Source organism: Rhinichthys klamathensis, unplaced genomic scaffold (assembly GCF_029890125.1).
Source record: "Rhinichthys klamathensis goyatoka isolate OS25496 unplaced genomic scaffold, OSU_Roscu_1.1 h1tg000230l_1, whole genome shotgun sequence".
Classification (NCBI taxonomy): domain Eukaryota; kingdom Metazoa; phylum Chordata; class Actinopteri; order Cypriniformes; family Leuciscidae; genus Rhinichthys; species Rhinichthys klamathensis.
The window spans coordinates 1,206,804-1,230,710 of NW_026606754.1; the positions used below are offsets into that span (position 1 = coordinate 1,206,804).

The 23,907-nt window shown below is 38.8% G+C and overlaps 2 protein-coding genes across 2 annotated transcripts; one reads left to right on the forward strand and one right to left on the reverse strand.

Annotated features, from left to right (window-relative positions):
* Positions 1 to 6,003: 6,003 nt before the first annotated feature.
* pcdh20 (protocadherin 20) lies at positions 6,004 to 10,075 on the reverse strand. The gene is made up of 2 exons (XM_056265198.1): positions 9,948 to 10,075; positions 6,004 to 8,535 (listed from the first exon to the last, which is right to left on the reverse strand). Exons 1-2 carry the CDS (start codon positions 9,969 to 9,971, stop codon positions 6,052 to 6,054), a joined length of 2,508 nt encoding a protein of 835 aa, XP_056121173.1. The 5' UTR covers positions 9,972 to 10,075; the 3' UTR covers positions 6,004 to 6,051.
* Positions 10,076 to 12,489: 2,414 nt separating this feature from the next.
* Positions 12,490 to 15,994, forward strand: si:dkey-27i16.2 (regulator of cell cycle RGCC-like). The gene is made up of 5 exons (XM_056265201.1): positions 12,490 to 12,642; positions 12,826 to 12,954; positions 13,477 to 13,557; positions 14,895 to 14,957; positions 15,955 to 15,994. The coding sequence occupies exons 1-5, from the start codon at positions 12,621 to 12,623 to the stop codon at positions 15,960 to 15,962; spliced, it is 303 nt and encodes a 100-aa protein (XP_056121176.1). The 5' UTR covers positions 12,490 to 12,620; the 3' UTR covers positions 15,963 to 15,994.
* Positions 15,995 to 23,907: the final 7,913 nt, after the last annotated feature.

Sequence of the window (23,907 nt, forward strand, 5' to 3'; positions counted from 1 at the left end):
ACACTTCTATGCACTGGTGGAACTTGTGCTAGGCTGGGTCCATAGGTTGTGATCCCAACGGCAATCCCATATGTGTATTTTTCCACGGTACGGCTCCCTGCGGTGAGCCTGTGTCCTTTCCCTTGGCAGAGCCAGCTTTGCCGTCACTGTCCAATCCCCCCTGTTATAGGCTGGAGCCACCTCAGTGACATTCCATATTTTGTACTGCGCGTTAACACCCAGTCCATAGATGTATTTCCACGTTACCTCACTTTCGGGCTGGATGTGGCTTCCGTAGCGTCCCTCCTTCCATTGAAAGGGCACGATTTCCCAGTGTTATCTAAATCTAACTGAGTGGGTCTTGCAGAAAAGCAATGACTTCCCTGGCCTAAGCCCTGTCCCATCTCCGCCTCAATGCAGGGGGATCAGGAGGCTCTTATCTAGGCACTGGAAGGTGGCGTTTTAATTGGGATCCCTCTCAGTCGACTACATCGAACGTGAGCGACTGAAAGGGAACGTCTCGGTTACGTATGTAACCCTCGTTCCCTGAAGGAGGGAACGGAGACGTAGTCCTGTTGCCATTATTGCTGGACCACCGCTGACTCCGGGCTCCGCTTGGCTCCTCAGCGAAAAACAACTGGTGTGAGCATCTACTTCCATATTTATACCCACGCTGCGGGGCGGAGCGTGAGATGCAAAGCTCACATGCCAATGTGCATTGGCTCGTTTTATCAATACTCGAAGATGACTGGCTCCCTAAGCGTGATCCCAGTCAGTCGACACCATCAGGGAATGAGGGTTACATACATAACGAGATGTTTTTACTGGTGGAAATGTTATTCCCGATATCAAGAATTCACATTTTAACTAGTTAAAATTGAATTGTTGATATCAAGAATTTATATCCTGGAAATTAAAAGTGAAATTGATATCAACAATTCAAACACACACATACAGTCAGACCAAAAAAAAATTCAGACACCTTGCTATCCTCACTTATATAAATGAACTATAGTGTCCTTCACCCACTAGTAAAAAAATATCAAAAATTATATCTGGTGTCTGAATAATTTTCGGTTTGACTGTAGATGCATATATATATATATAATTCACCCGAGCTGTTTCCGCTCAAGCCTGTGTTGTAGCGTCCCAGACACATGTTCAGAGGTGTAATGTAACGAATTACATTTACTCGCGTTACTGTAATTGAGTAGTTTTTTTTGAGTACTTCTACTTAAGTAGTTTTTAAAATCTGTAATTTTACTTTTACTTAAGTGGTTTTGTTTGAAGTATTGTAGTTCGCTACATTTGAAATCATATCTGTTACTGAGTAAAAAAATAATACTAAAAAAATAAAATACTTTGGGTGAAAACATTGTGCTCCGGAAACTACAGCATTCATTGATTGAAGGGCGGGAGAACAGACGGGAGAAAAAAATATGGAGAAGGTGACGGAGAAGACAGACACCAGTGATGCAGACCCAGCCGAAAGCGAAATGCTGTCGAATTCTACACACACACGCACGCACGCACGCACGCGCGCGCGCACACACACACACACACACACACACACACACACACACACACGCGCGCGAAGCCCTGGCCAGTATGGGAATACTTTGGATATAGAAAATTTAAAATTTACAGTAGGCTATAATGCAGATGTCCCGTAAAACACACAAACTGGTAGATGTATGGATGAATAAATCGAAAGTAAAGCTACAATAAATCAAATCGCGACATGATCTGTGAATATTGCACGCACAAAAGACTGCTATGTAAATATATAATCTGCTTGTTCTGTGTGTCTCTGTGTGAATGAGCTGTGCTGTTTCGTCTACTTACTACATACTCAAGTACATGACGCGTACGTCTCACAAACAACACAAGGACATTGATACATGAACATTTCCAGAGCTGCTCTGAGAGAATGCCTAATGAGCATTTTCATAATTTTATTTGAGAAAAACTAGAAGAAATGATAACAGATACATATTACTATTGTAGGCCTATAATAGAATAGCCTACTTCTCATAATAATATTAACAACAACAATAATAATACTACAATTTATTTAAATATTATTTAAGGAATATATATTGTTTCTCCATGGTTTAATTTTGTAAATCTATTTTACAACAGAATTTAATTATTTTTTTTTTTATACGCTAAACATCTGAAATATAGTAGGCTAAATTGTAAGTATTCAGTAATGGTGCGACCATCTGATACCAATTGACATACCAACACAGTACAGTAAATCTTTCTATTGACGCATTGATTTAGAACATTATGTTTGCAGGGGCATAACCCTTTATGCTTTTGGAAAATATGACGTTGTCTCGTGGGCTCATTTGAACTACTGAGGGCAGATCAAATATGTTCAAATAGTTAAAAGTATAACACACAATTTATCTTTTTGACAGTATTTATCTTTCAGTGGCCGTAAAAAGTGTAAGGGTCAAAAACAGGCTTGAGGCACATAAAGAAGAGGAGCAGCAACGGATATTAATGCAATTTAAGAATCAGACATGAAGTATCTTTCTAGCCCGTATGCGGAAACATGACAGTTACCTGATGGTGTTTTCTTACTCCTATCTTATTTCGGGAAGTGCTTTCTCATTCCACCTGCACTCAGCAGACCTGCCTAAACATGCTTTTTGTGTCATTGATAAAACCCCTTTCATGTCTTCTATGATTATGGTATCTGTTTTGTTTTCTTTCAAGAACTTCTTTTATTGGACACTTCTTTTATTTTTCTTGTATAAAGAAACATAAGTCAAAATCAAAGTTCTTACCACTTCTTTCATGCATAATCTTGTCCAAATCACCAGCATTCAAAAGAGAATAATTTACAGTTTCCTCATTCCATGCATGTTTATTGAGTCTCTGAATCTCCTGAATGAGCTTGAGAAAGGCACTATTGGCTGGAAGACACTGGACACCTGCGGGTATGAGATGAATGATGTCTGACAACCTTTACAATTCCTTGAGATTTTCATACAATTTCTCAGGAGGTTTCTCCACAGCATTAGCTAACGAACCGTGTTTTAAACTCCATGTGCTGTTAGTCACAATGGAAACCATTTGTTGATTGTGCATATTATTGCTTAAAGTTTATATGAATTTTAAAAAAATCTAAGTTGAACTATTGAAATTAGAATTGGGACTTAAAATCAATCAACACAAAACCCAGTTTGCTTCCCTACTGTGGCATATTACAAGTGAAACATTAATATTCACAGAAAAAGTGTCAGGACTTGATTGTTTGCAATGTTTTATTTATTCAGGCGGTTTAGAATGTTTTATGCTTCTTTAAAAAATAAAATTGCTAGAATTATTTTTTACATGCTTAATTTGGTAACCGTTTGTTTACCTTTAAAAAGACACTTTAGTTACAGTGCTCTTTATTTTTTTGGCACTTTTTCACACTCCTCTATTAGAAGTGTGTTTTCTATGCAAGGAGGGAGTGAAATTACAGTATTGAAAAAAAGTGCTAAATTAAAGCTGCATTCCGTAACTAAATTTTTGAGCAAGTACATAATCAGCCAGTGTTCATAACTTGCTGCTTGCCGTAGCTCGATTCAAAACGGTAAGCTTGTAATGTTTTTAATTCCAGTGGTACTGGTGGATTTCCGCGGGAAATTCAAGCATGTCTTTGCGTCATTACATCACATCTGTACACACACATCTGCACACACACATCTGTACACATAAAGCAGAGTCTCGGCTAGTATAAGCTATATTGTGTGTGAGGATGTTGGAGGTAGAGATTTATAGCCTTTTCTCACAGCACTTGATATAATTAAACTTATTCATTTGATGGCGGATCCAGAAAGGTTCAAAAGACAATCACCAGTGACAACAGATTCACCCGCTGTAAAATGCAAAAGTCTTCGGACTTCGGAGTGGCTACAGAAAAAAAGAGACTGCAACTGGTCCACGCGAAAACAAGATAAACATCGGAAGGGCATTAAATGTAGTCACGCAATGCTGATGTTGTTAACATTAACAATTTGAGAACAAAGAATAATTTGCACGGTTTGACGTGATATAAGCGATCGTTAGATTGCATACGTCATCTCCTTCATCGCTCTGATTGGGTTTAGGTCTATCCGTGACGTCCGTTGGTGACGCCCCTCTGGAAATGATTTGTCTATGACGCTTTGCCAGACCATAACTCAGTTACAACTGAGAATGGTCTGGTTTTAACCAGGCTAACAGATTTCAGCTTTAACCCAATAAATATTGGTTCTGTATATAGGTTACTGGGCACACAAACATGTAAATTATTGGTATCGTTTTCAATATCGGTCAATCTCTAATTTTATCAATCAGGAATTGATTGAAAAAGTGTCTGTTTTATAATGTGTAAAGCTGAAGGTCATCAAGGATAAAGTTCAAGCTCACCCAAGAACATCCCAATGTATCCCAATGGTAATGCTTCTTTATTCAGCATTCCTTGTTTATTTCATTACCATCAATCAGCATTATGGATTTAGTTAACTATGCTGCCAAGATTTGAGAACGATGTGATGACCAGAACAATGCCTAAAATGTTATGTGGCTTTTGGTGAACATGAACTAGTCACAATAAGAGCTGCTGTTAAGAAAATAAACAGGGTCAATCAATATTTTCATTTTTGGAATAGTTGAATTCATAGCCGATGGTTTAAATCAGCATAGCAGACAAACAGTCATATTGCTCCATGATCTAGATGATTGTGCTGAATGCATCAGACTATCCAGCACAGCCTCTCATATGGCGCTTTTCCACTACACAGTACCAGCTCGCCTCGGCTCGACTCGACTCGACTCGACTCGACTCGCCTTTGTTTGGTTTTCCACTGTGTAAAAGTTGTACCTGTAACTGCTTTCGGGTACTTTTTTTCGTACCACCTCCGGCGAGGTTCTAAGCGAGCTAAGGCGATACTAAAATGTGACGTGAAAACAATGCCGACTGCTGATTGGTCACAGAGAATCTGCGTCATCATTGCACGCGCCAGATGGAGTATCCAGAATAATCCCGCCATTTTTAAATAGTTTGGCCAGAGATAGTTACTAAACTTACTACTATTATTATGGCAACTCGGAAGAATACGTCGTGGTCATACGAGGAGGTGCAGACATTCCTTTGTTTGGTTGCCGAAGAGAGGATCCAGCGAGAGCTTGATGGGGCAACGAGGAACGAAATGCGTCGCTATGACGACCGGGTACTATTTGTGGCGGTACTTTCTGCAATGGAAAACGGAGCGAAAAGCGAGCCGAGTCGAGTCGAGCCGGTACTGGTAATGGAAAAGCGCCAATAAACTCATGGCATCGACACGATGACTCACAAGACGAGAAACATGAGAACAATCCAAACAAGTGCACTTTTCTTTCTGCAAGACTGCACCTGTAAGTATTTTCATTTTACTTCCAGAACTGTCACACCATTGCTGACAGATAATTAACAGAACACAGTCCTTAATCTTCATTTTATGCTTTAAAAATGTTAAGAGTTTATTTTATTTTAAATAAACACATTATTATAGAAAAAGGAAGCAGGACTCTAAAATTATGCCATACTAATATATTTATATTTTAGTATAAGTATCATGTTTCTATTACAATACTATGGAAGCTTGTTTCCACTACAGAATAAAAAGAAAAAAGGTATTTGTGACTTTTTATCTCACAATTCTGACATTATGTGATATAAACTCGCAATTGTGTTGTAAAGTCAGAATTAAGATATAAACTTGCAATTGTGTTATACATTCAGAATTTTTGAAATTCTGACCTTTTTTTTCTCACAACTCTGACATTTTTCTTACATTTGCAACTTTATATCACACAATTTTGACTTTACAACACGCAATTGCGAGTTTGTCATGCAATTTTGAGAAAAACAAGTTAGAATTGTGAGATAAAAAGTCGCAATTACCTTTTTTATATTTTATTCTGTGGCGGAAACACGCTGACTATACAATACTAATGTCAATGAATACTATATGCAGGTTATCAAAAAAGCCCCCCCCCCCAAACTTTTGTGATATTTTTTATACATAATCATTTAACTGGAATATCGCTTTAGTTTAAAGGGCTCAGTTCACAGAGATTTCCAGTTTCCCATGTATTCTTTTTTTTTACTTTCCTTTTTGTGTGTTTGTGCTTAATAAACACCACTGCAAGCACCAGAAGAACCCCGCCTGAGATGACCATCAGGCCCAGGCCGCAGAGAAGAACGAGCCAGGCGTTTGAATCGCCTCTGCAGTCTTTGACAGGTAGCGGCTTCGGAGGCGGCAGCGTCGCCGGCAGGTACTCTGGCACTGCGCTCACCTGACATTTCTCCAGAGTCTCGTTGACCAGCAGGTTGACCCACACAGTGGTCTGCAGCGGGTCTGGCTTTCCTCCATCGCGAACGACTACGAAGAGGTGGTGCATGCCGTAGTCCTCGCCGCTCAGGCGCTGGACCAGTGTGATGTTTCCTGAGTGCTGGTCAATCTGGAAGGGGCTTTGGAGAGCCGGTTCACTCGCAACAATTTGGTAAGTGATGTCCGAATTCATTCCCGAGTCCTCATCAATGGCGTAGATCTTTGTTATCATGCTCCCTGCTTGGGTAGCTGGAGATATGGTCAGACAGGAGAGGTTGCTGCTAGGAAGAAGGACATGGGGTTGATTATCATTGACATCCTCGACAAAAATGGTCATTTTCACCGTAGTGGAAAGAGCCGGTCTGCCGCCGTCGACGGCTACAACCAGAAGCTCATAGCGATCCTGCTTCTCACGATCGACCTCGCCGGTGCTGCGGAGCGATCCTTGCACCAGGTCTATAGCAAAAGGGACCTTTTCATTTAAAATACGCACATCCATTATTCTTCCGTTGTCTCCATCATCGGCATCACTTACCGGGATTTTCCCAACTTGGGAAAGTCGTGGAAGGCTCTCAGACACAAAGAAATAGAAATGTGGGGTTGAAAAGGCCGGTGGATTGTCATTCAGATCCAGTACGTTGACGGACACAAGAGCAAAGCCCTCCTGTGCAGGATCGCCGCCGTCCCGGGCCAGAACAGTCAGGGTGTACGTCTCCTGCTGTTCTCTATCCAACGACTCTGCTACCGAAATCACGCCAGTCTCTTCATGAATACTGAAAGGCCCCCCGTTTGTAAGCCTGTACTTTACTTTGCCAAACTGTTCTGCATCTGCGTCGGTCGCCTGCACTTTCAGAAGAAACATTCCAGCCGTGTTGTTCTCCTTGATATCCTTTTCATATCGTGTTTGATCAAACTTCGGGGCATTATCATTCACATCTTCAACCACCACTTTTATGACTTTCCTTCCATGCAGCCGTGTGCCGTGAGGATCAGAAATGACTACTGTAACATCATACTCCCTGCACATCTCAAAATCTAGAGGTTTTGAGGTTGAAAGCAAATAGCTGCCTGTTTGCGGTTTCAAAGAAAATGGCATGCTGTCTGCTTCTAAGGACAGGGAACCTTTATCACTAGAGGTGTCTTGTATCTCCAAGAGGGCCAAGACAGTGGGGGGCTCGTTCTCTTGTAACACGATCACTTGGTTTTTATGCTCTGCGACAAACCTGATCTTTATGGTCGGCTCTGGACTCGCCAGCGGCTTAATGTCTACGGTTACCTGAGTTTGAGCAGGGGGGCAAAGTGGGCTGTTTGCAAGGACTTTCAACATGTGCTTCTCAGAACTGTCAACCTGCACATCAACAGCTAGGCTGATCAGACCTGTGTGTCCGTCCACGTGAAAGAGCGTTTTAGCCCTGTCTGAGATCTGACGGCTGAAGGAGAAAGTGATCTGGGCATTTTGGCCCAGGTCTTTGTCTGTGGCTTTAAGCTGTGCCACCGCAGCGCCCTTGATTCCTAATCCTGCCACAGTGGCTGTGATGGGGCTATCGGCGTCAAACTCTGGGCAATTGTCATCAACATCGGTTACAGTTACAATGAGATTAGCTGTAGCGCTGAGTGGCACTGAACCCCCATCTACTGCTACAAGAACCAAGAAGTGGTTTTCCCGAGTTTCCCGGTCCAGTTCCCTTTGTACCACCAGCTCAAGTTCATACCCGTCTTGTTTGATGCCAAAAAAGCCATCGGAGCCTTTTAAATGGTAATGTATCAAGCCATTATTGCCAGTGTCCCTATCCTGTGCCTGGTCATCCAGTGGAAAACCCGTCCCATTTGATGCATCTTCAGGTATGCGTATATGAATCTCGTTCCTCTCGAAAAAAGGAGCGTTGTCGTTAACATCATCCACAACAAATAGTATCGGCACCAAATCGAAATTAAGACCCACGAGTGCAGTGTTCAGAAATGTGCAGTCCCCGTCCTGATGTGGCGGACACAAGGTCTCTCTGTCGATGCGCTCTTTAGTGAACAGATCGCCTGTGCTTTCGTCCACCCTGATGTGCGTCTCGTCTCGGAGCTGGTATGGAGCCGAGTAGTTCATGCTTAGGCTTCCGATCTTAACGCCCGCTTCTTGCTCCTCAATGACGGTAAAACACAGTTTTCCGAGGCTTTGGATTTGCCCTGCAGATGCCAAGAGAAGCACCCACTGCAAAACAAGAGAAGCAACTTACTACTTGAAAGAAAGCAACACCCTTCTTTCCATATAAAAGTTTAACCACACTGTGTAATCCTTAACCACCAAGCCAGTCTTTTTTTCCCCCTTTTGAATGCGTTTTTGCAAAGGCTGTATTTTAGACTTACTTGGTGTTCCAGCAGCCAGAGAGTTTACTTTAGAATATATAATCTGCATAAAGACTACAAAATAGGTCTTGAATTCTAAAAAAATAAATGCATCCCCCAACAATGCATCTTCTTCCAGAATTTAAATAGGTAAGACTTTATTTTATGGTGATCTAGTTACACGTTACAATATGTACTTACTATAACAGTAAATTATGCATAATTATTGCAAGTAAATCAGACCTTAACGCTAACTGTAACCCTATAGTAAGTACATGTAGTTAATTATTATAACTCAGTACTTATTTGAGTAAGTACAATGTAACTATTAGTCTTACACTTTATTTTAAGGTGTCAGTGTTACAGTGTAATCATACATTTAAGTACTGAGTAATAATAATTAACTACATGTACTTACTATAGGGTTATGGTTAAGATTAGGGTGCGGTTTAGGTTAGTTGCATGTCGTTAAGCACAATTTAGTAATTACTCTAGTAACATTTAACGTGTGTAACAAAGACACTAAAATAAAGTGTCAGTAACCAAATATTAAATCAAATCAAATCAAATATATTTCGTCATTTTTCCCAGCCCTTTTCTATATTGTTTGTATGTATAGTTTATTTGCTTAATATTTTACAAATAAACATCCTGTAAAACATTCATAAAGTCCAAAGGTTAAACGTTCTAAAGGAAATGGCAGAGTGACAGATTTACACTTAAGGGGCTTAACAGGTTCTGCAACAGATGTGTATGTTTGATAAGCATATATTTTCCCAATAATTAATTATGTAGGCTATTTGATCGTTTTTATTGTTATAAACAGGGTTGAATAGTTAAGCTTAAAAAAGTGTGATAAATAATAAATGCATAATATCTAAGATAGCTTTCTTGAATAAAACAAACAAACAAACATGGGATTTTTGCTTTTTATTTGCTCTAAAAAATTGTTATGGGACACTAATTTGTGCTCTATACATGGAAAGTGCCAGCAACACATTTTGGACGCTGTCCCTTTAAACTCTTAGACGTTTATCTTCTATTTCTTTGTATACAGTAGTCTAATGTGTCTGTCTATTTGAAACCACCAAATGAAATAGTTGGAAACGTGTTAATCCACACCTGACACACTGAATGCGGAGTTGCAGACTGACTTCTGTGGACTTTACCTCCGTGAAACGCCTGAAAGACTTGGCGTTCTACGCCAAAATACGTGAAATATTTTCTTTCTGAAAATATAATACTAATACCGAGTGATGTCCTGTATATGACACTGACCTGTAGAGTCGTCCAGCTCATCATGTGGTGGTGTTGAGCTGTCCATTCTTCAGGAACATGTTGAGCTCTGTGAGCACGAGGAGAGCTCGCGTGAAATGCGTCGGGAGCGCGCCGCGTACCTGTGCCACAGGTGAGACGCTCGAGAGTAACCCGCGATTATAAAGCCGTTGGGTGAAAGCGAAAAATACTGGTCTGACGGGATGTTTTTCTGCCTGAATGCCTTTTAATGATAGATGGGTTGCGGTTAAGCATTTTCCCCCATTCAACACTGAGCTCTCTGTAATGCTTTATAATAACATATACAGTCTAAACTATAATAAGAGAGATTATAGTAGTTATACCTTTTCATTTCAATTGTTGATGTTCAGTTTTGCTTTCCTGAAACAACATGAATTGGAACTGTGGATTTCAAAACAAAATGCACAGTTATATTTGTAGTATTGCTATGTTTTTTTTATTTATTTATTTTTTTATTATTGCTGTGTTGTTAATATGTCTCAGTGACGCCATCGTGAGGGCACCAGTGATATCACATCTATCTGATAGCTCTCATGTTCATATTCTAGCCACGGTTATATTCTATTAATATTCTGTAAACCAGCATTTTTTTTTTTTTTTTTTTTTTTTTTTTGGTGTAGTGGAACTACTGAAAAAAGAAAAACTATAAAAAGTGATATGCATAAAATAAGAATGATAACAGCCCTTACAAAAAACACTCCTACTAACACAGTAACCTCAGTTCCTTCGTTAATGAATAACTACACAAGAACTAATGAGTACAATATTAACAATCTAGTAACTATTATTAACTAACAAGAAACTCTGATTAACGAATTAGTAAGTAATAGTGCACAGATGAAAGTGGTACTTCATACTTCTATGGGAATTACTAATTATTTGGATCCGTATTCTAATAATAGGAAGTAGGAACTAACTAATGACTCAAGTGTTACTACATGATCTAGTCATGATTTGTGCAACCAAACACAAAAGTCATTTCAAGCGTTTGAGATTTTTGGTGAACTTTTAAATGGTACTTTTAGAAAATGTCTTTAGAAGTATGTAGTAACACTTTAGTCATTAGTTACACACACACACAAACACACACACACACACACACACACACACACACACACACACACACACACACACACACACACACACACACACACACACACACACATATATATATGAGCTAGGAGACATACATAAAAACATATTTTTTGGGAGGTAATCACTGTATATGGTTTTTGGGTGGCTGACGCCTCAATATGTCCCAGTACTCACCATGCCTCGAGTGATTCAATGCCAGTCCAGAGGAATGCCGGAAAATTGGCCACAGGACGAGTAAGGTCCCGACAACTGCATTTAAAAATCCATTTCTTTAAAATTATTCAGTTGATAAATAGACAGCATAGGCCAATTATTAACAGCTTTCCCAAATCATAAGTCTCCTATGCTATTACATATTGATAATATACACAACCTTGTGTATTCGTTTACAGTAGCAGTTAAAATGTTAATGTAGTGCTAGTCATTTATCCTGCATTGGTTATTGATTAGTTTTGCATGAATTATGAACATTTTCAGTATTTCTCTGGGAAGCATTAAAAAAATAGTAGTTATTGATTAGTTATTAGTGAAGTACCACTTTCATCTGTGCGCTATTACTTACTAATTCGTTAATCAGAGTTTCTTGTTAGCTAATAATAGTTACTAGATTGTTAATGAACTTTTTCACTCTGGGAAGCATTAAAAAAATAGTAGTTATTGATTAGTTAATAGGGAACTACCACTTTCATCTGTGCGCTATTACTTACTAGTTCGTTAATCAGAGTTTCTTGTTAGCTAATAATAGTTACTAGATTGTTAATATTGTGTTACTCATTAGTTCTTGTGTAGTTATTCATTAACGAAGGAACCGTATTCTAAAGTGTTACCTTATTTTTTAATTGCAAGAAAAGAAACAGCACTGCATTGAACACATCAAGGAAATGGGGAAATATTATGGCACCTCAACCAGTAATAAATATGTGCAGGAAATAGCTATTTCGTGAGAAACTTGTTCTTATTGTTATCAACAAGTTTAAGAGATTTTACAATTAGGGAAATCTCAGCAATAAAGACATCAAATCTAGGCAAAGTCTTGAGAAATCTGTGTTTGTGGTTTTTTTTTTTTGTTACAATGCAACACAAATAAACAACAATCTTAATAGCATTGTCACTCCCGAAATAAAATAAAGAAATGTATCTATGAAAAGCTTAAATCCCATTTTAAAAAAGGAGAAATATAACAACTTAAGTTCTCCCAAAGAGATTTAACCTGAGTGCAATGGTAGAATAAATTAAGACAAATAAGAAATCAACAAAAAAAGCAATTTGTGAGTTGGTAGCATAGTCATTATGTAGAATCTTTAAGTATATCTGATTTATTGGACATTATCTGAAGGCTGTCTTCCAGTGAATAATGCTGTGAAAGGAGTGGTTGGAAACGAGCTTTCTCTCTTCCGCATGTGACATCATGTGTGTAGGAGTCAGGGGAAATTTCTTTACTGTGACCACGGAAACCAAGCCGTGCTGTGATTGGTCGACGCATTGTGTGCTGGGTGGAGTCTATATAAACACTCTCTGAGAAGAATCATCAGTTTCCAGGACTATTCAGAGAGCCTCACCATGTCTACACCAAATAATTCTGGTAAGCTTAAACTTTTCTTGTATAAAATTCCATATTATTTCAAATGTGATGTATATCAAGGAGATTTGATTTATTTGAGTTTATTCATTTTATAATGTCTTCATGTAGACATCAGCCATAAATAGTTGAAAATGATTTCTCAGTATTTGGTTCAGCAATTCTAATATACGATGTGAATTGTAGAGTTGGATTTGGAGCTGGGAGACTTACTGCAGGAGTTTAATGATGTTGTGAAGGAGTTGAGCTCTGAACACGTGCTGAGAGATGTGAAGAGACACACAGGAGTCAGTGATGGAGACGATTCAGACTACTGTAAGTACACTACAGTCAAACTGCACTGCATACTTAATGGACACACATACAGAGCCTTTTCATGTGCTACTTAAAATATTTTAGATTTTGTGCTCATATTTCTCAATCACCAGTCACTATTTTCATTCCTTTTTTTAATTCAATGGATTATATGATTCTCTGCTTTTATCAAACACACACACACCCACGTTCTCACTAAATGAGGACAAACCATAGACTTCAAATATATGTAATACAGACTAGCTTTAAGCATAAATGAAAACTTTCTTGAACTTTTGATTTAGCTCTTGCCTCTTATAAAGACTCGACCCACACACAGAGACACTTCTATAGCTTGTGCTAATGTGATTCACATCTCTCTTGGTTTTGATCCTCACGATCCTAATGTAATAGAATAAATGCATTAGTTAACCTTTGATCGTAAGAAAGCTTTATTCTTGTGATATCAATCCCCTTGTGTGGCTCAGCCAGCCTGGCATTCAGATGTATGAGGCAGACATTAACCCTTCTGTGTCTTTTCAGGTAGTGAGGCTTCGCTGGCAAACAGTTTGAATGCCAGTCAAGAGGAGCTCCACATCGCAAGCATGACCTCGGCACCTAAAGGTATTAACATCACAACACCCGGCAGACGGCGTCACATTTACTAAACAGGCCCTCCCATGGCTCATGGCTCGAACCCCTGTGTGCTTATTCTAGCCTGTGTGTGTGTGGATTGTTCTGCTTTGAGGCTTTTGATCTGGCTTCAGAATGCATGAATCCTGGTGTGAAGGAATTGAATATAAAGATGGTGAACCAGAAAAGGCATCTTAAAAACCAGTTGAATCAATCAGTCAGTTTAAAGTCCCCATGAATTCAAAATTGACCATACTTACTTTGTTTGCCTAAATTGATCGTTTTGTGGTAAACATTTCATCCATGCAAGTCAATCCACACAAACATTTTTTTTGGCTTCATAATCTTTAATCAAAATCTGAAATTTTCCCTCGCCTCTGCATTGGACCATAGGACCTTCCCTGATGACGTAGGTTTCACGGTTTGGGTTCTGCCTAACATCCGTAACCACGCCCCTCCAACTGACAGTAGACAGGCTGAATGACAACACCTACTTTTCTCGATCCAATCAGGTGCTAGTTGGGAAAAAAGCCACGCCCACTATTTTGCCTCATTTAGTATTTCGTTTCTCTCGGAAATACGTCACAACACTGGAGAAAAGTCGTTTTGCAACTTCCGCTTCACGGGCACTTTAAAAGACGATCTATATGCATGCGTTTTACTAGTGTTATTATTTTTATTACAAGGGCATAGAATTTATTAGGGATGCTGGGGACACGTCCCTACCAATATCCAGCGATAATTTAATTCAGACAATTATAATATATCCATATATAACCACTGTTGTCCATCTGTGTCTAACCTTTATAAGGCCACACACTGAGATTCACAATCTCTTTTGCTCTTCTTGTCATAGAGAGTTGATACTTGTAAATATGAAGACACATTTCTATAGCTCTGATTGTAATTCCGTTCACACCTGGACACACCAATGACATTACCTGAGAAGTTTTAGTAAATACGCTAGTAAACCACACTCATTCAAGGAATGGATGGATGTAGGCGTAGGCGTTTAAAATGCAGGTGCACCTTCAATACTTTCTGCTGTTAGACTGAATGCAAACGGTGTTCTGAAATATCTACCAAACTAACAATAACACTGAAATAAGAAACAACTGCGTTTATGTCTAAATCAAACCTGTGACCTTGGCTTATTAAGACCATTTGAACATGTGGCGTTTTATCATGCATGGGGAACTTCACTCCCTCTATTGTCTTGCCTTACGTAATTCAGAGGGTCGCATTTCTTTCTGGCTGGAATGTTCCACGGGAAATGTCTGGAGCGTTCCAGTGTGCTGACGTCTTCTGTCTCTCTCTGCTCTTTACAGCCAGGCTCGGGGACACCAGCGACCTACAGAGCTTCATCGAAAACCTGGACAGAGAGCTTGCAGGTATAAACACCGTTTGGTCACATTTAAGGCAGATGTTATATTAAAATTGAAAATGCGACTCAATCACTCTTTAGAAGAAAAGGGTTCCGTCAGGCGCTTCACATTTAGAACCCTTTAACGTTTCATAGTTGTAATGAATTCATTTTGTGTACATTTTTTATATCAGTACATTTTTCTGAAATAAAAAGCTCGTAAACATAGTTTATCGCTAGAAAAAAGAAGTAAATTACCAGGTAAATTTGAAGAAATGTTCTCCTTATATAGAACTCTTTCTCGGTTCTTTAGAATCGAGTCAAGAAGCCCAGGGTTCTATATAGAACCTCGCTGGACCTTTTTCCCCCAAAAATGTATCTTTTGAAAGCATGATGTGGCTTAATGAGAATTACAATGTAGAATTGTATTAATCTAGATCAAAAGTATAACACTGTAAAAAGTTGCTGCCTTAATTTTTTTGAGTACAATCAACTTGGATGTTTAAGTAATTTCAACTTAAGTTACATTAAACTGACTTTAAATTATTATTTTTTTGCTTATTTTGATGAGTTAAAGCAATGTAAAAACACATGCTGTCATAACTTATTTATCATATCCTTTTTTACAAGTCCAAAAGTATTCTCTATGCACAGAATGTTTGGTGTGATAGCAAAGCTCAGGACCCGAGGGGACTATTGAGTTACTTTCATATGTCTCTGCCATTTAACTTGATACGTTATCTATAGTAGATAATATAACAGAAAACAATTGGCATTACACATCAGCACCCATTGTCTTGTCACATTGTGCTTCAAAAACCTTCAATCTATAATAACATCATTCTTGAGAAATAAAGGTAAAATGTCCATCAGTGCTAAATTACTAACAAAGGCCAGTGGTTAAACAGCGCTCACTCCCAGCATGCACCGCTGTCAGTGGAGTGACAGTCATGAATCATAACTCCCCAGATGCATGATATCTCACGCCCCTGACCTGAGCTGTCTCAATCTTATCTGTCTGACAGAGATGTGATCGCAGAGGACGGAGCACCTGAAGAATCTCTGCTGGAAATCCAAGGCTTCTTTCCCACATTCACTAAGGAAACAGAGCTTACGTGTCTTTCTCATTCGTCACAAACTTCCAAGTTTCTCAGTAGATGTTTTATTTTAATAAATAATTATATATATGTTTTATATAAAAAAGCACAATTTCGTTTAAGTCATGAAGACTTGTTGATAAATAGCTATTTTTTTTACTTTTTTGTAAAAATATCAGTGTTACCATGTTTAACATATTGTGTAATGTTAATTTCACCTTGTAAAGAATTTTTAAATAAAGGTTTTTGCATAAAACAATTATAAATGGTTTTTCATTTATTTATTTTTTATATCAGGAACTAAATGTATTTAATGTAGGGAATAACTACATCATAATTGTTTAGGGTAATGGGGTACATCTGACAAAAGAAAGCGCTTAATTGTCATGAAAATCAAGTCATTATGCAAAGAATCGTAATAAAATGTATTTTTACCGTGAAATATGACCTGGACAACTATAAATTAGGCCTGGGCATTGACACATATTTCATGATTCGATTAGATTTTGATTCAATAAGGATAAATTGGGATATACAGTATTATATCAGGTACAGTACATGGCACATTTCCTCAAGGAATTACATCTCTCTCAACTAATGCTGTAAACCCCAGCTGGTGTGTCACTTATGTTTAAAGCGCAATAACCACGTTATAATAATACATTTTTAATGACTTCATTATGTTTCTACTCATTATTTTTAATATAAACATTTAAATTGGTGGCTGTCATACAAGAGCAGATTAAGTAAAAATACAATGATTTTGCAATATAGTGCATACATTTAGCAAAATGCTCTAGTTTATTTTTCTAGCTGACTAAGGAATTCTGAATGTCTTTTCTGAGGTAAATTTAATTAGATGACATTGTTTACAAGCTGTTTCACAACGTCTTTCAGCGGTTGAAACACAGATTGATGGATTACACGAGACATGATTGACTTCAGGAAGTTGTTCTGATGTTCATTCATGTTTATTTTAAGCTGTAAATAGCAGTAAAGTGGAAGAGATGATCGGTTCAACTGAGGCGCTACAGTGATCTGTCACGACACATTAAGTAGCACCCAAACGTTATTTAATGTTTGAATTTATTAAGAAAATTGCAGAAGGTTGACACTTTGTTTCATATCATAAGTAACAAAGCTTATTGCAATTTATTGGATGAGAGGAGCTACACTTGTTCACTGAAAACAGACTAAAAAGAATGATTCTTGTGATTTAAAGTCCCCCTGTGGTGAAAATCATGTTTTTAATGTTGTTTATGTGTCTATGTGGTGTTTTTAATACGCTTTAAGACACACCATGTGTAAATTCATAAGTCGACAGCATTGCTGAGTATTTTCTGCTTAAAACTGCAGTGAACCAAAGACAGTCTCAAAAACACGGTTTGAAATCGCTGGTGTTTCTGACGTCACACACTACCTTGTAACCAATCAGATCAACGTGTGATCGTCAACCAGTGGATCTCTGAGCTGAGTGAGTGAGTGGAGGCGGGGCTCATTTGCATATCCATAGAACCGCGTATACTAAACGAGGCAAGGGTGTCGAGTTACATTCCAGATATTTTGAGGCATGAAGAAAAAAAAAAGTTTTAAGGGATAAATGTGTTGACTACAGGGGGACTTTAAGGATTGATATCGGTTCCTCAAACTAAAAATCGATTAATTTTTAGCCCAGCCCTACTATAAACCCTATAACAGAGTTCTTGTCCTGTATCTCACATGCATTATCTAGTTTTATTACATGGCTTGGTTGAATTCTTTTTTTGTTATCAAATTTTTATTGTTTAAACATGACATATAATGACGAAGACAAACAATCAGCAATTACCCCAGTATGAGAAAAAGAAAAAGAAATACAAATAATAATAAATAAAAATTAATAAATCAATAATTAAGATAATACAAATTTAAAATAAATATATATAGGGCACTATATCAGTGGGATAACAAAGATACAGAAAAATTATATATAATGAATAAAAAAAAAAAAAAGAATAAAAAAAAAAAAGGCTTGGTTGAATTCTAATGTAGAATGTGGTCTTTTATTTTTTGATAACAGAGCGCTGCTATAGTAACACACCGTTGCCATGAAAAACAAAGCGTTGCCATGGACACAGTTCTGTTCACTGGAGGATAAACTCCTTTAAATGAATAAACTCCTTTTTAAATCCATATTTTGTGTCAAATTATTGATTTAATTGGTAAGAAGCGGGATAATGAATCAGGACTTGAACCAGCCTGTCAGGGTTGTATTCGCTGTAACAACCGCCTCGCTCTACATTATCCCTTACGTATCTGCACCACTGCAGCTCTCGAATCAGGTCATGGTCCCGCTGAAACCACCTAAGGAAATGCACAGTTGTGCAGAGACGCTCTGCAGAGAATGAAAGAGGAAGTTGAAGTTTCACTGCAGTCGAAACCAGCACTATTTTTTTTCTTGTTTGCGGTATTTTCAAGAGAGAATGCACTTGAAACGCATGAATGTCACAGCATTAGAGACAACATCAAACAGGTTGCATATTGTACTTGCTTTCTTATCTAAAGGGTTGACGTCCGTGCTTTTTTTCATTTGAATTTTTATTTATTTATGATTTACTCTAAATCACCCTACAAACCTGTGTGAATTAAATTTCCTTCTGGGAAACATAACATATAAAGAAGATTATCAGGAGAATGTTGATAACCAAGCATTTTAGTTACTATTGTCTTCCATTGTATATTTTATACTGCAGAGAAGAAAGAAAGTCACGAGGGTGAGTAAACAATTACAGACTTGATATTTTTAGGTGAACACCCTTTAAGTGTCCAAACAACTTTAGTATAAATTAAAATTGGCCTCTTACAGTATAAGTTCCTACAGGGTTCTTGTGTAACTTCATTTTTAGCAGACTGTATTCTCATATATTACATAACGGAGCAGATGTGAGACCTTACGCAACGGAGCACGTCTGACGGTCACAGGGCTGATGGAAAGAGGAACTTCAGTCTCTGCTACTCTGATCTAACGTCTCGTGTGGTTTGAGGAAGAATGCTGACATCATCACTGCTCTTATGAGAACACTTATTATTACAATAAATGCTCAAGCATGTGATTATGAAGTCACCAGTGAACGGATTTAAAACTCCATCAGAAGTAGCATTTTTGAAATCTCGTTATTTTAGGTCAATAGTCCTGATGATCAGAATGAAATATGTGATTCCATGTTTCCCACAGTGTCATGGAACGTTATGTTTGCTTTCAGACTGTGCTCGAAATAGTTAAATGTTTTTCTGAAGACATTTTGTTCAGTTTGTTTTCTTCCTTGAGGGACACAATTATGCTCTTGGTAGAGTAGTAGACTCATGGTCCAAAATGACCTGAAACCGCAGTGTGAGTGGATGTGAGGGTCGAGAGAAACAGCAGTTTCTTTTGGCATCTCTCTCTCTCTCTCTCTCTCTCTCTCTCTCTCTCTCTCTCTCTCTCTCTCTCTCTCTCTCTCTCTCTCTCTCTCTCTCTCTCTCTCTCTCTCTCTCTCTCTCTCTCTCTCTCTCTCTCTCTCTCTCTCTCTCTCTCTCTCTCTCTCTCTCTCTACCCTCCTGCCATAGGTGTGTGAGCTGCCAAAATAATAAACAACACACTAAAGAACATCAAAAAGACATGCGAAAAAAATGTGAAAGCTGGGTTAGACCTTATAGCAAAATTATTAACCATACCGTTTTCTTCACATTCCACTTCAAACTGGCTGAACTGTACACTCTTAGAAAGAAGTGTGGGATATAGGATTCTTACTTGACCCAATTTTAAAGAAACGTTTATGCAAAAAAGGTTAAACAAGGAGAAATGTCCTAAATAATTGCATCAAATTTCAAATTTTTTTTTTTTTTTTTTTTTTTATGATAAAGTATGTTTACAAGCGGTTTAATTAATAAAATACAATTACAAATAAAATTTAATTAAATTAATTATAGCTACACTATGTAACTTCCAAAATTAACTAAATTTAAATAATGAGTCACTACATCATCAATCCTTCTTCTAAAACGTGTTTTTGCCTGGTTCACTATATGGTAAGTCTATTATAAGTGTTTATATTTGAGACAAAGCCCATATTAGACATTCTCTGTTTGAGACCTGATGGGAAATTGCGTACATACGTCACTTGTCTGTGCGTGTCTCGTCATATCCGTAAATAGAGCGAGCCCAAGCACAACCAAAACTATGTTCTTCCGCAGATTGCATGCAGTTTTGTCTTTTAACTTATAGAGGGCTGAAAGATAAAGAGATTTAATTTAAAAATTGGTCCATAAAATGATCCCATGATGCGAACCTCAAAAGTTTCTGTATATGAAGCGCCTGACAGAACCCTTCAAGGTTCCAAACAGAACAGTTTCGTCTAATTGTATATATGCATTAAAACATTTATAGTACTTTTATGGTTTAAAAGGTAGGGCAGTGTCTCCGGTGTAATGGTGTGTTTACACCGAACGCGAATAGAGCGTCAAATACGCGTCTATCGCGTCTAGTTAGACGCTTGAACATTCGCTCGAGTTCAAATTTTTCAACTTGCGCGGAAGACGTTCGCGGCAAACGCGTCGCCCAATTCGCGTCATTCGCAACGCCCGGCGCGAATGATGCGTCTATTCGCGTCTTTGCATTGACTTTGTATGTAATCCACTCGCGCAAATTAAATTCGCGTTCGGTGTGAACACACCATAAGAGTTTCCAAAGTTTATATTTTCTCAAGAAAAACTTCTTGCTCTTGCAAAATGAAGGGTAGTGTTTGCACATTGCTGTGAGCCAAAAGGTCTCCGTCTGATCCCTAGATATGTCTTAAATCCATGTGATTTATCACCCCTCTCTTTTGTCCACCATTCTAAAATTGTCAAATATAAATATAACCTTCAGTCAGATGGTTAACTAGTCCACAAAGATGTATGGCACACAGTGTGTGTTCACTCTAATCTGGTTCTTAGATAAACAGTTTGACAGCTGACAGTCTCTTGCATCACATCAGAGATTAGTCTGCAGGGGACGGTGGAGGATTTCAGCGTGAATAGGCCCTTTACTGCTGTCACAATGTCCACCTCTATTGATATATAACAGACATATTTGCTCTGCATTTCAAATAGACACAAGGGAATGATTCGACAGCATGTTGAGCAGAAGAAAACAGGTGCTTTCAAGCATCCTTCCGCTGATTGCCTAGTTAGGATGTATGCAAGAAAATGTGTGTTTTGTGCATCTTCCTCAGGCATCTCTTTTACAGTGGCTTGGCTTCTGTTTGCTGCAATGCTTTGCTGAAGTACACCCTAGAGAGATGCACTGTGCGATGATTGCATTAAGATAGGGCAACACTACGCTACACATGCTGCTTATGCAACAAAAGATGAAAAAAGTAAACCAAGAAACAAGCTTCTACACTGTTTATACCAACCAAACCTATTAATGGCCCCGCGGAAGCCTGGGTAATCCCAAAACAAACAGCACAAACTCTTTTATTTTTTTCCTGGGATTAATTGCACAAAAGTTCAGTCGAGCAGGTTCTGATCTGATCTGTCAACACTTCAGTATTAACAGAATTGGTATATGGCACGAAATGCAGAACAGATAAATGTTTTAACAAATGTTTAATCACTCTTCCACAAAGGCTGTTATCTGGAACAGGAAGAACAAGAAAGAGCAAGGAAATCTTTTGGGTAAACTTCACTGCAAAATAATGTTGGTCTTTTGTACTCATTATGTTATCCTTTAGATGTTAAATTAGTTAAGGTTACTCATTTTGATAGCTATGAAATTAATAAAATATTAAATTATACGATTAAATAATCTTATAAAGGCCAGAATAATTTTTTCCCCCTTAAATATTTCCTGTAGTGACTACAGTTCATTCGTATTAGATTCTTAAAACATTTGTATCACTGCCATCTGATGGCCAAAACTTGCCAATGCAGTTCTATCAAAGCTGTTTTTTATAAAAAATATATTAAATGAAAATATTCCTGTTTCTCAGTTGCAGGAGAGTCTGGAGCAGTGGCACTATAGCAGGGGTCTAGGGCCCACTAGGGGCGGTTGGAGCTATAGCTATATAACACACCAGCTATAGGTGGAGAAGAGAGAGTGATAGAGAAGATTTAGTGGATGGGGATTATTAGGAGGCCAAGAATGAACCTCATTGGCTCTCGCTGAAGCTCAAAAGTGTTGCGTAACACGAGAATGAACCTCATTGGCTCTCGCTGAAGCTCAAAAGTGTTGGGTAACACGAGAATGAACCTCATTGGCTCTCGCTAAAGCTCACAAGTGTTGCGTAACACGAGAATGAACCTCATTGGCTCTCGCTAAAGCTCAAAAGTGTTGCGTAACACGAGAATGATCCTCATTGGTTCTTGCTGAAGCTCAAATGTGTTGCGTAACACGAGAATGAACCTCATTGGTTCTTGCAGAAGCTCAAACCTGCTGCGTAACATGAGAATGAACCTCATTGGTTCTTGCTGAAGCTCAAACGTGCTGCGTAACACGAGAATGAACCTCATTGGTTCTTGCTGAAGCTCAAACGTGCTGCGTAACTCGAGAATGAACCTCATTGGCTCTCGCTGAAGCTCAAACGTGCTGCGTAACACGAGAATGAACCTCATTGGTTCTTGCAGAAGCTCAAACGTGATGCGTAACACGAGAAAGATCCTCATTGGTTCTTGCAGAAGCTCAAACGTGCTGCGTAACTCGAGAATGAACCTCATTGGCTCTCGCTGAAGCTCAAACGTGCTGCGTAACACGAGAATGAACCTCATTGGTTCTTGCTGAAGCTCAAACGTGTTGCGTAACACGAGAAAGATCCTCATTGGTTCTTGCAGAAGCTCAAACGTGCAGCGTAACTCGAGAATGAACCTCATTGGCTCTCGCTGAAGCTCAAACGTGCTGCGTAACACGAGAATGAACCTCATTGGTTCTTGCTGAAGCTCAAACGTGTTGCGTAACACGAGAAAGATCCTCATTGGTTCTTGCAGAAGCTCAAACGTGCTGCGTAACTCGAGAATGAACCTCATTGGCTCTCGCTGAAGCTCAAACGTGCTGCGTAACACGAGAATGAACCTCATTGGTTCTTGCTGAAGCTCAAACGTGTTGCGTAACACGAGAAAGATCCTCATTGGTTCTTGCAGAAGCTCAAACGTGCAGCGTAACTCGAGAATGAACCTCATTGGTTCTTGCTGAAGCTCAAACGTGTTGCGTAACACGAGAAAGATCCTCATTGGTTCTTGCAGAAGCTCAAACGTGCTGCGTAACTCGAGAATGAACCTCATTGGCTCTCGCTGAAGCTCAAATGTGTTGTGTAACACGAGAATGATCCTCATTGGTTCTTGCTGAAGCTCAAACGTGCTGCGTAACACGAGAATGAACCTCATTGGCTCTCGCTAAAGCTCAAAAGTGTTGCGTAACACGAGAATGATCCTCATTGGTTCTTGCTGAAGCTCAAATGTGTTGCGTAACACGAGAATGAACCTCACTGGTTCTTGCAGAAGCTCAAACGTGCTGCGTAACATGAGAATGAACCTCATTGGTTCTTGCAGAAGCTCAAACGTGGTGCTTAACATGAGAATGAACCTCATTGGTTCTTGCTGAAGCTCAAACGTGCTGCGTAACACGAGAATTAACCTCATTGGTTCTTGCTGAAGCTCAAACGTGCTGCGTAACATGAGAATGAACCTCATTGGTTCTTGCAGAAGCTCAAACGTGTTGCGTAACACGAGAAAGATCCTCATTGGTTCTTGCAGAAGCTCAAACGTGCTGCGTAACTCGAGAATGAACCTCATTGGCTCTCGCTGAAGCTCAAACGTGCTGCGTAACACGAGAATGAACCTCATTGGTTCTTGCTGAAGCTCAAACGTGTTGCGTAACACGAGAAAGAT

Excerpts from the sequence above, each read along its gene's own strand:
- pcdh20 (XM_056265198.1), bottom strand. The coding sequence starts at position 9,971 with ATGATGAGCTGGACGACTCTACAG. Across the intron at positions 8,536-9,947 it reads TGAGCTGGACGACTCTACAG|TGGGTGCTTCTCTTGGCATC; the intron begins GTCAGTGTCATA and ends CTTGTTTTGCAG.
- si:dkey-27i16.2 (XM_056265201.1), top strand. The coding sequence starts at position 12,621 with ATGTCTACACCAAATAATTCTG. Across the intron at positions 12,955-13,476 it reads TGGAGACGATTCAGACTACT|GTAGTGAGGCTTCGCTGGCA; the intron begins GTAAGTACACTA and ends GTGTCTTTTCAG. Across the intron at positions 13,558-14,894 it reads CATGACCTCGGCACCTAAAG|CCAGGCTCGGGGACACCAGC; the intron begins GTATTAACATCA and ends TGCTCTTTACAG.